The 16,581-nt window shown below is 49.8% G+C and overlaps 1 protein-coding gene and 1 pseudogene across 7 annotated transcripts in view; one reads left to right on the top strand and one right to left on the bottom strand.

The window, feature by feature from the left end:
* Window positions 1-15,932, top strand: part of Zc3h4 (zinc finger CCCH-type containing 4) — a 42,041-nt gene extending 26,109 nt beyond the window's left edge. For 5 of the 7 annotated variants that reach the window (XM_026786208.1, XM_026786207.1, XM_026786211.1 and 2 more), the window contains 7 exons: window positions 719-829; window positions 2,315-2,426; window positions 2,773-2,882; window positions 7,297-7,655; window positions 7,840-8,219; window positions 11,150-11,398; window positions 12,346-13,835. In XM_026786208.1, coding sequence (XP_026642009.1) covers window positions 719-829; window positions 2,315-2,426; window positions 2,773-2,882; window positions 7,297-7,655; window positions 7,840-8,219; window positions 11,150-11,398; window positions 12,346-13,835 — 2,811 coding nt within the window. Of the gene's footprint in view, window positions 1-718; window positions 830-2,314; window positions 2,427-2,772; window positions 2,883-7,296; window positions 7,656-7,839; window positions 8,220-11,149; window positions 11,399-12,345 lie in introns of all 7 variants that reach the window. The other 2 variants (XM_005361053.3, XM_026786212.1) reach the window with 2 other exon arrangements.
* LOC101981323 lies at window positions 3,136-5,678 on the bottom strand (annotated as a pseudogene).
* Window positions 15,933-16,581: the final 649 nt, after the last annotated feature.

The raw sequence follows: 16,581 nt of genomic DNA, 5'->3' as shown, positions 1-16,581 counted from the left end.
TGTAGCTTTGGAGCCTGTCCTGGAACTAGCTCTTGTAGACCAGGCTGGCCTCGAACTCACAGAGATCCGCCTGCCTCAGCCTCCTGACTGCTGGGATTAAAGGCGTGCACCACCACAGCCTGGCTGATTTTTGCCATTTTCTAATGAACTGTTCTCTGAAGGCTGATCCCGTCCTGTTCCTATCAATGCCTTAGCCAGGGGCTGATCAGTATTTTTCAGTTGCCCAGAGGGAGGCCCTGTTGGTATAGCTTTCTGTTTAAAACCACATGTTAGCAGTACTTGCAGCCATCTTGGTTTTTTTTTTTAAACTTATTTATTTATTATGTATACCATATTCTGTGTGTATGGCTGCAGGCCAGAAGAGGGCACCAGACCTCATTTCAGGTGGTTGTGAGCCACCATGTGGTTGCTGGGAATTGAACTCAGGACCTTTTGGAAGAGCAGGCAATGCTCTTAACCACTGAGCCATCTCTCCAGCCCCCCATCTTGTTAAATTTTTAAGGTGGAAAGTTTTCTAAATGATAGACCCCAATGCTCTAGGAAAGTTTCCAGAAGAACTCGGCTGCCCCCTCTAAGAGGGATGTGTACCTACATAGCATATGGAGCACCAGAGTTTTTCCAGTCTGAGTTCTGTGTTGCATGTGGTGACTTAAGCTGCCTGTGCCTGTCCTGTTCTCTCATACACTTGATGCACTTCCTTCGCCTCTATTATTCACAGGATGGTGGTGGTGTAAGCTACCGGCGAAGTGATCATGACAAGCCCCACCAGCAGTCTGACAAGAAGGGCAAAGTTATCTGCAAGTACTTCGTGGAGGGGCGATGCACTTGGGTAAGCAGCACCCGAGGACATGTGGCATACAAGGACAGGCTTCCATAGTGCACACTGTTGGGGACGGGAAGGGCAGCCTGGAAGTCTCAGCTCATTTCTTAGAATTAGGAGGACTCAGAGGGAGCAAGAGTTGAGAGTTTGAGGCTTAGGGATGTTTTATGGTAGAACTTTTCGTTTAGTCTAGCGTCTCAAATGAATCTATAAAGGTCAATTTCTTCTGGTTATGCCATTGAACTTTAGGATTGGAGAGTTGGTTTTTTCTTCCTACTTTTTATTTTATTTATTTGTTTGTTTGTTTTTGAGACAGGGTTTCCTTGTGTAGCCCCAGCTATCCTGGAACTTACTCTGTAGACCAACCTGACCTGGAAATCACAGAGATCTGCCCGTCTCTCCTTTCCAAGTGCTGGGATTAAAGGTGTGCACCACCACACCTGGCTTGGAGAGGCTTTATTAAAGACTCCAGGGAGACTCAACCTCAGGCTTCAGAGTTGTGCAAAAGAGAAGTATGGCCACTTAAGACAATTGGCTTGTGACTGTGATAGAAAGGCTACAGGCAGGTGGCACATAGGCCTGAGTGGTGGTGCTTCCACAGGAGTCAGGAAGAAATATCTATTCTTAGCAGATAGTTGTATATAAAATAATCTTTATTACTCTCAGTTTTAACTCTGCTGATTTCAACACATACATATTTGTCACTCAACAAGAAGTCTCAATCAGGGAGTTCAAGACTACTGCAGTGGTCAGTGGCTCTCTAGGGACCTAGATTCCTTCATATTTAAACATGTGGCATTTACCTTTCATCCCAGCACCCAGGAGACAGAGGTGGGCAGATCTCTATAGAGTTTGAGGCCAGCCTGGTCTACAGAGCAAGTTGCAGGATAGCAAGGGCTATACAGAGAAACTCTGTCTCAAAAAAAAGAAAAAATGGAGAAAGTATCTGCTTTTTGCCAGGTGCATGCTTTTAATACCAGCACTTAGGATACAGAGGCAGGCAGATCACTGAGTTTGAGGCCAGCCTGGTCTACGTGTCAAGCTATAGATGTAGTGAGGTCTTGTCTCAAAACATAAAAATGTATTTTAAGTCAAGATGAATCCTGCCTGGAAGCTTCTACTTGTATTTTATCGGCTAAATAAACAAGGGGAGCTGGAAAATAGGGCATGTTTAGTCCGGCAGTCTTCCTCCAACAAAACCAGGGTTCGCTTAGGAAGGACAGTACATGGGACTGACTGAAGTAAGAGTTTTCGTTGTCAGACAGCAAATGGTATGCAGCAGAGCAGATGGGAGAGGAAGGAAAGAGGTGAATTAGGAGGAAACAAATGGCCAGAAGTGCCCAGGGCAGGATGGGGAGCAGGCATTGGGTTGGGAAGCACCATTTGGGAGCCTACTTTTCCCTGGGGAATATTTTCTTATCTGTGGTCCCTCTGTAGACACAAGTGAATCAGAACTCATTTTCCCTACCCTCACTCTTCCTGCTTCTATTCCAGGGAGACCACTGCAATTTTAGCCATGACATCGAACTGCCAAAGAAGCGAGAGCTGTGCAAGTTTTACATCACAGGGTTCTGTGCTCGGGCTGAGAACTGCCCCTACATGCATGATATCCTTTGTTGTCTCATCTATCCTGGTTGCCCTGTGCTGCTCCTCCTGGGGGCCTCATTGGGCTGCCTCCTTTTTTTGCCCCTTTGAGCCATTGTTCGAGCTGTCCACATGTTCACCCAAGAAAGCCCGCAGACATCCTTTGCCATTCCCTTTTCTGTCAAAGTCAAAGTTCCAAGGCCAGCTCTGTAGGCCAGAACTTGCTCATAAATAAAGCAGTGTTGAGAATGGCACCTGCCGGCCACTGCACAACCCTGAGTGTGTCACCTCACTTCCAAAACAAAGGGGGTTGCTTGTGCTTTGGGGTGGGTTCTGAGAGGAAGCATTTGCCTTAATTAGTCATGAACGTGACTTTCCCTGTAAGTTATACCACACCACTGGGAACTGCATCAATGGTGACGACTGCATGTTCTCTCATGACCCGCTGACTGAGGAGACACGAGAACTTTTAGATAAGGTAATGTCTGGGGTGGCACGGGCTCTTCAGGATCAGAGTCCTGGCTCTTCAGGATCTGGACTAAGACTTTGTTGGGGGGGCGGGGCAGACCGCTAAATTCCTTCCTACAGGAGAGGTGGGGGTCATATTGTATCCTACCCCAGACCTGAGCCTCTGTCTTCCCTAGGAGATAACAGAATGAAAGGAATGTCACCTTGTGGTTTTTGTAGAGAGACAAAGATACACAGAGGGGAAATACCAGTGTCTCTCTGAGTCACAGGGACTCCTACAGAGAAGGGAAGGAGGTCCAGGATCTCACAAACTAGGTGCCATTTGACATTCACCTTGGTGTCTGTTGTTGTTCACTAAACTAGCACAGTTTGTGGGGATGCTCGCTTTGGCCATTCTTTTTGGCAGCTATTTGCCTAGGGCAAGATGATCAGCATCCACTTAGGTCTTGGAAAGGTCTGATTGAGGGGCGCCCCCTGCTGGAGGTTCAATGTTCACACTCAAACTGGAGTCCAGTCATCCCTCTTGGGTTGGTTTAGTTTTTCTTACAACTTTTAGTTATAAAAGTTTGGTTTTTGGAGGGGGTGTTTTTTGATCATTTGTCTATTTATTTCTTTGCTTTTGTTTTTTGAGACATGGTCTCTTATGTACTGGACCTAGAGTTCATTGTATAGACCAGAATGTCCTCAAACTCAAAGAGACACCCCCCACCCCACACACACACATACTGTGCTGGGATTAAAGGTGTGGAGCACTGTATTAGCTATATTATTTAAGCTTTATTACATTTTTTGGTCTACCTTTTCTTTTTTTTTAATATTTATTCATTATGTATATAATATTCTGTCTGTGTGTATGCCTGAAGGCCAGAAGAGAGCACCAGACCTCATTACAGATGGTTATGAGCCGCCATGTGGTTGCTGGGAATTGAACTCAGGACCTTTGGAAGAGCAGGCAGTGCTCTTGACTGCTGAGCCATCTCTCCAGCCCCCCCTTTTCTTTGTGGTTTTTTTTTTTTTTTTTTTTTTTTTTTTTTTGGTAATTTTGCTATGTGGCCCAGGCTGACCTCTTTATTCCTCCCTTCTCAGTGCTAAATATGCAGGCAAAGACTCCCAGTTTCACTTGCTAAGTTTTTAATGAGCCCTTTTCCAGCTATCTGGTCTACTTTGGGAAGCTTGCCTCTATGAGGCAAGTGATGAGGCTTATGGTAGCAGAGGAAATAGGCCTCTCCCTGTCCCCTCTGTGGGTAGGATTTGCCTCATTTTCTTTCTTCCTTTTTGAGAAGACAGGGTTTCTCTGTAGCTTTGGAGCCTGTCCTGGAACTAACTCTTGTAGATCAGGCTGGCCTCGAACTCACAAAGATCCACTTGCCTCCTGAGTACTGGGATTAAAGGCGTGCGCCACCACTGCCCTGCTGAGATAGGGCTTCTTTGTCCAACATTGCTGACTGTCTTAGAACTTTGTTGTCTTAGAACTTTTGACTGTCTTAGAAATTTGTTGACCAGACTGGCCTTGAACTCACAGTGATCTGCTTCCCTCTGTTGGATGTGCTTGGATTAAGACAAGAGCTACCACTGCCAGGCAAAGGTTTTCTCTCTCTCTCTTTCTCTCTCTCTCTCTCTTTCTTTTCCTTCTTTCCTTCCTTCTTTCCTTCATCTCTTTTCCATTCTTTTTGACTTCCTTTTTTTTATTTTTTTATTTTTATTTTTTTTTTGGTTTTTCAAGACAGGGTTTCTCTGTGGCTTTGGAGCCTGTCCTGGAACTAGCTCTGTAGACCAGGCTGGTCTCGAACTCACAGAGATCCGCCTGCCTCTGCCTCCCGAGTGCTGGGATTAAAGGCGTGCGCCACCACCGCCCGGCCCTTTTTTTTTAAATGAAAAAAAAATGTTTTAAAATTAATTTACAAATAGAAATCCTTTAAAGGAGGGGGGAAAAGACAAAGTATGCAGGCAGGTTTTTTTTTTTTAAAGATAGATTGATTTATTTATTTTGTATGCACTGTTCTGCCTGCATTCCAGAAAAGGGCACCGGATCTCAATTACAGATGGTTGTGAGCCACCATGTGGTTGCTGGGAATTGAACTCAGGTCCTCTAGGAAGAGCAGTCAGTGCTCTTAACCTCTGAGCCATCTCTCCAGCCCCAAACAAGATTCCAAGTTTTGTTTATTTGTTTTGGTTTCTCGAGATTGGGTTTCTCTGTGTTGCAGCCCTAGCTGTCCTGGAACTAGTTCTTGTAGACCAGGCCGGCCTTGAACTCACAGACTTCTGCCTGCCTCTGCCCCCCAAGCCCTGGAATTAAAGCTGTGTGCCACCGCTGTCTCGCTGCAGGCAAGTTTTTACTTATGCACTTCTCATAACCTCATTTGTTTAACTAGTTTCCATGATGAGAAAATACTCAGCCACCCAAATTAATGTTTGTTTTTGTTTTTTTCAAAGATTTATGTATTTATTATGTATACAACATTCTGCCTCCATGTATGCCCACACACCAGAGGAGGGTGCCAGATCTCATTACAGATGGTTGTGAACCACCATGTGGTTGCTGGGAATTGAACTCAGGACCTCTGGAAGAACAGTCAGTGCTCTTAACCACTGAGCCATCTCTCCAGCCCCCAAATTAATGTTATTAATAGGGATATAGATTATAGATCAGTTTCACAAAGAAGCCAGTTAATCTCAAGATTGCAAATCCTATTGCTATTGCCACAGCAGTATTCTGGAATTCTTTTCTGTTGTATTTGGTGCATCTTTTAACTGGTCCAGTTACAAACTGCTGACTTGGCTACACAGACTGCATCACCTGATCCATGATGGTATTCTGGATGGCAGTTTGAGAAAGCAGAGTCTCGTAGCACAGGAGAGGACTTCCTTTCTTAGGTGTCGAGTTATGCCAGAGTACAAAATCTCTTCTGCACAATTTAGACCCACACATGTGAATTCTCAACAGCTAAAATCCCTCCCATCTTTTCCTGTCAATGTCCTATCCCAACTGTTCCTTGGCAACTGCCTCTATGGTTTCTTTCCCTATGGTTACTTTGTTTGTTTTTTTATGGTTTTTTTGAGACAGGGTTTCTCTGTGTAGCTTTGGAGCCTATCCTGGCACTAGCTCTTGTAGACCAGGCTGTCCTCCAACTCACGGAGATGCTCCTGCCTCTGTCTCCTGAGTGCTGGGATTAAAGGTGTGTGCCATCACCACCCGGCATCCCTCTGGTTACTCTTTTAGGGAATCATAAGGATGGGGAGCAGGGGGTAACTAAGTGGTAGAGCCTATGCTTCTTGTGCACAAGCCCCTGGGTTTGATCCTTGTCATCACAGTTTCTAAGTAGAACTGTACAGGTTACGGGTGTGTGTCTGCCTAGTGTATGCCGTAATGCACTTTCCATATGCTCATGGCTCTGTGGGTCTCTACAGTTTAGTGGTGTTGACTGCAGAGTTGAACTTAGCTGATGGCTAAGTTTGTTGATTGAGGTATTGGTTGAAATATACCTTTGTATATTTCCAGTTTGGGCAAAAACTTAGAATTTGTGACAACTACCTACCTTGCTTATTTGTGTATGCAGGAGGTAAGCATGCCTTTTTTTTTTCTTTTTGGCTGGTTAGTTTTTTCTGACAAGGTTTCTCTGTGTATCCCTGACTGTTCTGGAACTTGTACCATAGACTAGGCTTACTTCATATCCATAGTGATTAGCCTGCCTCTGTCTGCAGAGTGTGTGTGTCACCATACCTGGTGGTGACTGTCATTTTTGCATTCTAGCATCAACTTTGCTGAAAGATTTGGGGACATAGCTAGACACTAGAAATTGTGGTAGACAAGAGCCTTTTAGCAGTGGTCATTGCCAGTAGGGAGGCCATGCATGAAAAGGCTGTAAAGGAGTGTAGGGATAGATATCTGTGCTCCACCTGTGCTGAAATGGCTGGTAGGTTGTTTATCTTCTATCCTCTGGTTATTTTCTCATTGTTTTTTGCATATCTGTGTCATTGTGCTGGATTGAAAGGCCTGGTAGATTGCTTTGATCCAGTCCGTTACCTGGCAGTACTTGATAGGGTTGAGCCCCAGGCCTATCCTAGCTGGTAACTGTCTGTAAATGATATTGGCCTGGTTTTCACACTTTCTCACTGGTAGTGAGAAGTACAATGTGTTTTGAAGCCTTGCTGGGCAAATCTGTCTCAGGGCATTGCAGACCTCTGGACATTGTAATGGGAAGCATGGCAGTAAGGAGAGGTTGATATTTTCCTGCCTCAGCATCCCCAGTGCTAAGATTACAGATATGTACCACTATACCCAGTTGAAGATGAATTTAGGTCCTGGACCCTACACTCTGAAGGCCTTCTGCAGGCTTGTGTTTTAAGTTGTTTTTTTTTTTTTCCCCAGAAAATTCAGCTTTCCACACAGTTTGACTTGGTGTGATTTCTTTTGATACCCACAGATGTTGGCTGATGATGCAGAAGCAGGTGCTGAGGACGAGAAGGAGGTGGAAGAGCTGAAGAAGCAGGGCATTAACCCCTTGCCCAAGCCACCTCCTGGCGTGGGGCTCCTGCCCACTCCTCCACGACCCCCAGGGCCCCCAGCTCCCACCTCTCCTAATGGCAGGCCCATGCAGGGTGGCCCTCCTCCACCACCCCCACCCCCACCCCCACCTCCAGGGCCTCCTCAAATGCCCCTGCCAGCACATGAGCCACTGTCCCCGCAGCAGCTACAGCAGGACATGTACAACAAGAAGATCCCCTCTTTGTTTGAGATTGTGGTGCGGCCCACAGGGCAGCTAGCTGAGAAGCTGGGCGTGAGGTGAGTATACTGCCCACAGAAGCACAGGAGAATGACCTGGTAGAGCCCGGCCCTTCTTCGAAGTGGTCAGATTCTATTTGATCTCTTGGCTTCAGGCTTCAAGTGAACATTGCAGGTGTCCTGGGCTGGGTGCCACTAACCTTTTTTTCAGCAGCTTCCTCACAAGTACCATTTTCTCCTCTAGGTTCCCTGGACCTGGTGGACCCTCAGGACCAATGGGTCCTGGCCCTAACATGGGACCCCCAGGGCCAATGGGGGGTCCCATGCATCCTGACATGCACCCTGACATGCATCCTGACATGCACCCTGACATGCATCCTGATATGCATCCGGACATGCATCCTGATATGCATCCTGACATGCATCCTGACATGCCAATGGGTCCTGGCATGAACCCTGGTCCTCCCATGGGTCCTGGTGGCCCCCCGATGGTGCCCTATGGTCCTGGAGACTCCCCACACTCGGGAATGATGCCTCCCATCCCACCAGCCCAGAACTTCTATGAGAACTTCTACCCACAGCAAGAAGGCATGGAAATGGAGCCGGGGCTCGTTGGGGATGCAGGTATGTAGGTACCAGCTGGGCTGCAGAGTTGGGCTCATCAAGGCGGGATGGTGGGCAGAAGTGACTTTTCTTCCTTGGTCAAGTCTTACAGCAGCATTCCAATCCCATTTTTGTCTCATGGGTATTTTCGGTATTGTGGGACCTTTTGCCTTGTGAGAGCAGAACTCTTGTGTTTGTGGTCAGTGTAGGAAGCTGTGCTCACCTGGTATCAGTCAGAAGCAAGCTTTGGGAAACTGCTCATGCAAGTGCCCTAGAAAAGGTCTCTCTTCAGGTAATGCTGGGCTTGGTGACTTTGCCTGCCTGACCCCATGACTAGACAGGGTCCTTCCTCTCTTTCCTATGATGTTAACAACCTCAGTGTCAGGACTAAATGTTTGATTGGCAATAGAATATATATTGCAGCCTCAAAAAGGAGGAGGGACCAGCCGAAGCCCAGAGCTCACAGCACGTGTCCTCTGTCCTTGCTGTGCTTACATTTTAGTAAGAGGGAAACAGAGAGAAGTCAATTGATTCATTTGCACATGGGCCATTGTTAGAAAATAGCATGGGACAGTGTAAAGGGTGTGGGACATAGCCAAGGCCCTAGCAGGGACAGTCAACTGGAGCTTCTCTGAGAAGGTGGCCAGGTACCACAGCTGGCCAGCCGTCTGAGGAGAGCAGAAATGCTTACGCTACAAAGGAAGGAATGTGTGTCACCTGGCAGTAGTGGTCTTGCCTACTCTACAGAACAATGAAGGGCCATGGGACATACGTTCCTGTGGTTCCCACCACTGAGACTGGTGGATCACTTCAAGTTCTGGGCCAGCCCTGGATACAGTGAGACTACCAAACAATCAGAACAGTGGAGGAAATTCCCAGGCTTCCATGGAGTTGCCTACAGCAGATTTGCCCAGGTGGTGGCATGGAGCTAGAGACAGGTCATGTGTTTTGTACATAGCACTTTGGAGCCAATGTGACCTGTATGTGCTGTGTAGGGCTGGAAGGAGCATCTTGGAGGATGGGTCCAAGCATAGGCAGACCTTTACCGAAGCTCAGGCTGGTCTGTTGGATGTGAACATCACTACTGCCTCAAAGCACAAGGGGCCTGTGTGTGGGCTTGAGCAACCATAGTACATGCATGGCATATACGTATGGCAAAGAGTAGGGCTTTAAGAGATGCTGGAAAAGGCAGGCCGCCAAGATTGAGGTACTAGTGCCTGGTCTGCATTAGTTGTCTTGTTGATGGTAGGTGTCGGTATAGAAAGTGAGTTCGTCATATGAGTTCCAGGAGGCACCCTTTAGAGCACAGAGCTGCTGTGGTTTCTGCACACCTATGTGGCCCTTCTTGTAATTTGTGTTCTGTGGAGGTGGAGCCTTAGCCTGTGACTGAACATAAATTCGGTCTCATTAGGCTCATGTACTGACCAAATTCAGACTGTGGTGTAGTTCTCCTTTCACTATGTGTGAATATTTACCAGTTTTGTAGTTTGTGGTGGGGGGGTGCACATGAGCAGAGGGCACCTGTGTGTAGACCAGGTTGACGTCAGTTGACTTTATATATTGAGGCAGAGAATCATTTGAACTTAGAGATCATCATACTAACTCATTTGAACTTGAAATCGCCATTTCAGCTAGTCTGGCTAGCTAGATCTAGGAATACCCTGCCTGCTTCCCAAGCACTGGTATTACAGGCTGTTGCCATGTCTTGCCTTGCTTTATGTCCAGTTGTGCAACAGTAGCACACTGAACCATCTTTCCAGTCCCCAGTGTCTCAAGTTCAACTATTTAAAATACCAGACTGGCTTTCCTGGTAGTATGGACTATATCTCTTAGTCCTTAGTATATTGCCCCAGCTAGATAAGAGTCCTTACCACATGTGGAAGGAACAGTGGGGCTCTTAACAAACTCTGGCTCACCATTCTACATTTGGGGAGCTGCAGTAAGATAATGGTACTGTGTCTAATGTACATAGTAGAGCTGGTTGGTGAGGGAGGGAAGACTTGCTGTGGCCATGCAAGGGAATCTGCCTATGTACTCAGTAATTCTAGTGTCCAGGAACCCTAGAGGACAGAGAGGAGAGAGGGGGTGCCCTGAGCTGGACTGAGGTTCTGATTCTGGGAGATAGAGTGAGTTTCTTTCTTACAGGCATGTCCACCTGCAGCTTAGGACTGCATGCAGCTGAGAGTGGATGTGAGTGCAGACATAACACAGAAATCTTAAACCTAGATGGGGCGGTGGTGGTGCACGCTTTTAATCCCAGCACTCTGGAGGCAGAGGCAGGCGGATCTCTGTGAGCTCAAAGCCAGTTTGGTCTACAAGACCTAGTTCCAGGATAGATTCCAAAGCTACACAGAGAAACTGTGTTAAGAAAAAAAAAATCTTAAACCTAATAACCTTTATGACTAGGCTGACCATGATGGCTCACACCTTCAGTCCCAGCACTTGAGAGGCAGAGGCAGGTAGATCTCTGTAAGTTCAAAGCCAGCCTGGTCTATTGGAGAGTTTCAGCACCTTTTCGTGCTAGATTATTTTTAGTTTGATTACGTGCTTTCTCAAGCATGAACTTCGTAGATGACAAACATGATGTCAAACAGTTGGACATGCCTTCAGGAAACCATGAGATAGCACATGGCAGATGAAGAACCAAGCCTGCTTCCTGTGAGGACAGCAGTAGCTACCTAGCCTGAAAGGGATATGGCCTGTCTACAGGGAGTTTCCATCTGAGGCATATGCACGCAGTTCTGCTGACATCCATAAGCATCCACCATGCCCTCCCTGAGCCTCATCCTTTCCCTGCCAGCTGGCCCACTGTGGGCTCCTGCTGGACTCTCAAGACACCCAGGCCTGGGGAGGAGGAAGGGACGGGTGGCCATCCTCATCCTCGCACTCGCCACCCAGCTTGGCTTTTCCAACGGAGGCCTTCCCGACACAAACCCTCTTCCCTGCCACAGAGGACTACGGGCACTACGAAGAGCTGCCGGGGCAGCCTGGGGAGCCCCTCTTCCCCGAGCACCCTCTGGAGCCCGACAGCTTCCCCGAGGGAGGGCCCCCAGGCCAGCTGAAGGCGGGCGCCGGTGTCCCCGACTTCCTGCCCTCGGCCCAGAGGGCCCTGTACCTGAGGATCCAGCAGAAGCAGCAGGAGGAGGAGAGAGCGAGGAGGCTGGCTGAGAGCAGCAAGCAGGACCGGGAGAATGAGGAAGGCATGTGTCCCCCAGCAGGGGCCCAGCCGGCTCTGTGCAGGAACGAGGGAGGGCACCTAGGCTGGGTGCTGTGTCTGAAAGAAGCTTAGCACGGAGGCCTGTCCTGAGCTGCTGCCTCACGCTGAGGAAATGGAGGCCAGGGTTCAGGAGACTCCTGACTCAGTAGGAGAGGGTGGTGGGCTGGTTCCTAGCAGAGACAGTGCCCTTCCTGAAGCTTGAGTGACACACCCGTGCCCGATCCCTAGAACACGTACTTGGAAATTCAAAGCCAAAGATGGGCCAGCCAGCCATAGAGATACGGATCACCAGTGGTGTAGTCACAGGCTCAAGTGGTCACCCCGGTGGCATCCACCTTAGGGCTGAATGGACCAAGGGTCTCAGGAATTTGGAGCAAACCAGTGGGGACAACAGGAGGAAAGACAAAGTTGGCGGCCCCTCCCTGGTGGCTCAGGTTTCCCTCCTGGCTCTGTTCATGGTTGCACTTGCTCTTCCCTGACCCCTGGACTGTTTTGAGGGTTCTGGGGATGTATATGTGAGCTGTCAGCATGACTATTGTCCAGACCTCTAGAGAGGTGACTAGAGCTGGTCTGGACCAAACCTGCCTGGAGGGTGGGAAGAGATAGTAGGGCCCTGGGCCCTGAGGCCCAGCCTTACCCTCATGGCACAATACCTCCATTTCCTCATCTGTCCAGTGAGCATGTTGATGATAGGACCTCCTGGGGTTATGTGTGAGTTATTCAGGTCAGATCACCTACCAGGGATGGTACTGGCCTAAGAGAAGCCACGATGATGTCAACACCCAGAGCCAGGTTGTGCACCCCTGGCTCCCAGCTGGGGCCATAGGAGATGCTAACTAACAACACAGAACCACACACCAGGGAACCAAGGGGTCCACAGGCTTATGGGATATGGCCATTCATGCCTCCCATTATTGTGCTCTCTCTCAGGTGACACCGGAAACTGGTACTCCAGTGACGAGGATGAGGGGGGAAGTAGTGTCACATCTATCCTCAAGACCTTGAGGCAGCAGACATCAAGCCGACCTCAAGCTTCAGCTGGGGAACCGAGCAGCAGTGGGCTGGGGGATCCCCGCTTGCAGAAGGGACACCCCACAGGAGGCCGGCTGGCTGACCCCAGACTCAGCCGTGACCCCAGACTCAGCCGCCATGCAGAGACTTCAGTAGGGACTGGCCCAGGGGACTCAGGGCCCTCTGACCCTCGGTTGGCTCGTGCCCTGCCCACCTCCAAGACTGAAGGCAGCCTTCATTCCAGCCCTGCGGGCCCCAGCAGTTCAAAAGGACAGAGCACTGCAGAAGAAGAGGAAGGGGAGCGGGCCTTGCGCGAGAAGGCAGTGAACATTCCCCTGGACCCCCTGCCTGGGCACCCACTGCGGGACCCTCGCTCTCAGCTGCAGCAGTTCAGCCACATTAAGAAAGATGTGACCTTGAGCAAGCCAAGCTTTGCCCGTACTGTGCTCTGGAACCCCGAGGACCTGATCCCCCTGCCCATCCCCAAGCAGGACGTGCCCCCAGTCCCTGCTGCCCTGCAGTCCCTGCCTGCCCTGGATCCCAGGCTGCACCGCTCCACACCCCCTGGGCCTCCCAACACCCGGCAGCGTCCAGGCTCCACAGATCCCAGCACATCTGGCTCTAACCTACCTGACTTTGAACTTCTGTCCCGAATCCTTAAGACTGTCAACGTCAACACCCCTGGCCAGAGTGACAAACCCAGCGACCCCAGGGTGCGGAAGACCCCTACTGACCCCAGATTACAGAAGTCAGCAGATCCTGCGTCAACATCCCGTGCAACTAAGCCCTGTTCCACCGAAGCATCACCTCCTGCTGCCAGCCCAAGTGGAGACTCATCCCCACCAGCCACGGCTCCCTATGACCCCCGAGTGCTAGCCGCTGGTGGCCTGGGCCAGGGCAGCAGCAGCGGGCAGAGCAGTGTGCTGAGTGGCATCAGCTTGTATGACCCAAGGACTCCCAATGCAGGTGGCAAAGCTGCAGAGCCAGCCTCTGACATGAGTGCTCAGCCCAAGGGTCCTGAGGGCAACGGCAAGAGCTCAGCCTCCAAGGCAAAAGAGCCCCCGTTTGTTCGCAAGTCTGCCCTGGAGCAGCCAGAGACAGGGAAGGTCAGCGCAGATGGGGCCACAGCCACGGACAGATACAATAGCTACAACCGGCCCAGGCCCAAGGCCACTGCAGCACCTACTGCTGCCTCATCCACCCCGCCCCCTGAGGGGACCACACCCCAACCTGGAGTGCACAACCTGCCAGTGCCCACCCTCTTTGGGACTGTGAAGCCTGCCCCCAAAACAGGCACAGGAAGCCCATTTGCTGGCAACAGCCCTGCTCGTGAGGGTGAGCAGGATGCAGGGTCCCTGAAGGACGTTTTTAAAGGCTTTGACCCCACAGCCTCCCCCTTTTGCCAGTAGTATCTGTTGGGGCCAATGCTCCCTCCACTCCACCACCCTTCCAGGGTGACATTTAAGGGCAGCAACCAGAGTTACGGGTGGGGGACAGGCAGGGTGTTCTTTCTTAACATTTTTCTTCCTTTTCTTCCTTTTTAAGTAGTACTTTCTTTGAGTCATACATTGTATCTAACCGTCTTGAGTTCTGGTCAGTGCTACAGGCTCCTGGGCTCGCTCTGCCTAATGAGCAACTTGTGCCCTGCGTTGGACAGTGGCAAGTCCCCAGCCTGGGCCTTTCCCGGAACTAAGGGAAGCCTGAGTGTCTGGGAAGGCACTGAAAGCCACTCACCCCGTGCTGCTGGGAGATGGACTAAAGCACAGTTGGTGGAAGCTGGTGCAGGAGTTCTAAAGCCCCAGGGTGAGCTGGCCTCTCTTCAGCATGCAACCTGTAACAGCCTGCTTCTGGACAGAGCAAGTGAGAAAATGTCCAGAGGAGAAAAAGGTCCTGGTCCCGGTCCTAACCTGCTAGGGCCTGTGCATCCCACATCCTCCGTCCAGGGTTTGTCCTGAAAGTGATACCCTGTAGCCCTCCAGGAGACTCTGGGTGAGACAGACCTGCAGCCTGTAGGCCTGAGAGGGGTGGGGCAGCCCCTCAGAGCATTCTCCCTCAGTATTACCAGTCCAGTGCCACTGGCCTGACCCTCAAGACAGCTCAAGGATCCGTGGTGTCGCCACCTGCCAGACTCCCGAGGAGGGAGGCCAAGGGTGGTCCTGGCAAAGTGTGTCTGCTAGCTGCTTTCATGCGCCTTAGCCGTGTTCCCTGTAGAGTACCAGAAAGTGTTTGCTTTTCCCTCCCAAGCTGACCGAAGCAGGGCATCAGCTGTCTGTTGCGGTGTTGGATTAGTGGGTGCTTTCCAAAAGGGGGCCTGAGGAAACATTAGAGTCTGGGGCCAAAGTGGTGTGTTGGTCCTTTCTAAGAAAGGAAACTTGGGGTGGGGAGGCCTAAGGCACCTGCCAGATCCCAGTCAGCGGAGGCATTGCCACGGCCTCCCCTACTTTAACCTTAGGTCTGGCCTAGTCCAGAGCCCCAGGGGAGACTTCCTGTGACCATGTCCCCAAGATTGGATGGGGAACTGGGAAGACCTGCTGCAGGCCTTTCTACCTCTGGGTCACTCGCCAAGCCCTAGAGGTCTGCTTTCTTGTAGCCTGCCTTTTCTGTATTGGGTCTCTTGGCTCAGCTGCTTCCTTTTGGTGATAAGGAAACCTGACACAGCCAGTGGGTCCCCTCTGCCTCAGGGGGAGCCAGGCTCCCACATCCCCATCCACCCCTCCCCCAATGCCCTCCACATCCCAAAGAGAAATCCCTTCAAAACAATATTGGGCCTGAAGCTGGGGTGGGAGGGGCTTGTGCCCACAGGCTAACACCCTGCGGGGGTTCAGTGCACCAAGATCAGGTTGGTTTTGTTTGTCTTTGTGTTTTTTATTTTGTTTTGTTTTCTTAAACAATCATCAATGAGATTTGTCTTTGGACTGCAGCCTTGGCCTCCAAGACTGGGGTCATGGTAAGTGTAGGATAGGAAGAGTAGTGTGGCAGTGTTCGGATCCCACCCCACCCCTTTGAAAGTTCTTTTGTAAAAGCCAGGCTTGGTCGTGCCTACCTGTTATCCCAGCACTCAGGAAGCAGAGGCAGGAGGATCACGAGTTCAAAGCCAGGCTGGTCTACATTAGAAAAACAAAATTTTTCTTTTGTTAAAGGAAAATTAAATGAATTTTTAAATCTGCAATCTGTGGGTGAGAGGAACTATTCCTCCTCTTGGAATAGTCAGCTGAAGACCCTCTAGGACAAGGAACTCCTCTTGAATTGCCAGCAGGCCACACTTTTAAAGAAAAATTGTTCTCTAACCAGGATTGTAACAAAAGTGTAAATAGCATTTCTGAGTTGAAAGTCGATGGTGCAAATATGTATATAACGTACTGTATTTTTACAATGATCGTCGCATGGCTCTCCCGCCCCCTTTTGTACTCAGTATCTGTCTTCCAGAAACCTCACCTGCCTTCTCTCATGTGGTCTCTTAATCCAGTAATTGTATTACTGCCATTAAAGGATGCAGTTATTTTAAACAGCCTGCCAGTCTGGTCTCATTTCTGCCCTGCCAGGGAGCAAACAAGGCAGGGGTGGGGTGTAGCAGGGCTCTCAGTTGTTTCCGTACAGTGAGCCAAGCCCAGGACTTCGTGCCCGCCACATCCCCAGCTCCCAGATACTCAACAATAGCCAGACCCGCACAGGCATGTGATCCTAGTACTTGGAAGGCTGAGGCAGGAGAATGATGAGTTTGAGGCCACCTTAGGCTAGACCTGAAGTAAAGGAAGGGAAAAACCTTGAACTCCTGGTCCTCCTGCCTTCCCTTTCTGTGTGCCTGGGTTCCAGGTACACACTACCAAGCCCCACTTTGTCTCTGTGAGCACACGGATGTGTATAGAAACATGTAGGTACGTACACACACCTACAGATAAAGATGGTTCAGCTTGGCTTTTGACACTAGAGTGTGCCTATTCAGTGTACTTTGAATTTGGATCTTTTCTCTGGCTAGCAATCCTGAATTTTTGTTTGTTTGTTTTGGTGTTTTGTTTTTATTTATTTATTATGAATACAATATTTTGTATGTCTGTAGGTCAGAAGAGGGCACCAGACCTCGTCACAGATGGTTGTGAGCCACCATGTGGTTGCTGGGAATTGAACTCAGGACCTTTGGAAGAGCAGGCAATGCTC

This window comes from Microtus ochrogaster, linkage group LG4 (assembly GCF_000317375.1).
Source record: "Microtus ochrogaster isolate Prairie Vole_2 linkage group LG4, MicOch1.0, whole genome shotgun sequence".
Classification (NCBI taxonomy): domain Eukaryota; kingdom Metazoa; phylum Chordata; class Mammalia; order Rodentia; family Cricetidae; genus Microtus; species Microtus ochrogaster.
The sequence above is the reverse complement of the archived record's forward strand: the minus strand, read 5'-3'. Positions and strand labels throughout refer to the sequence as shown.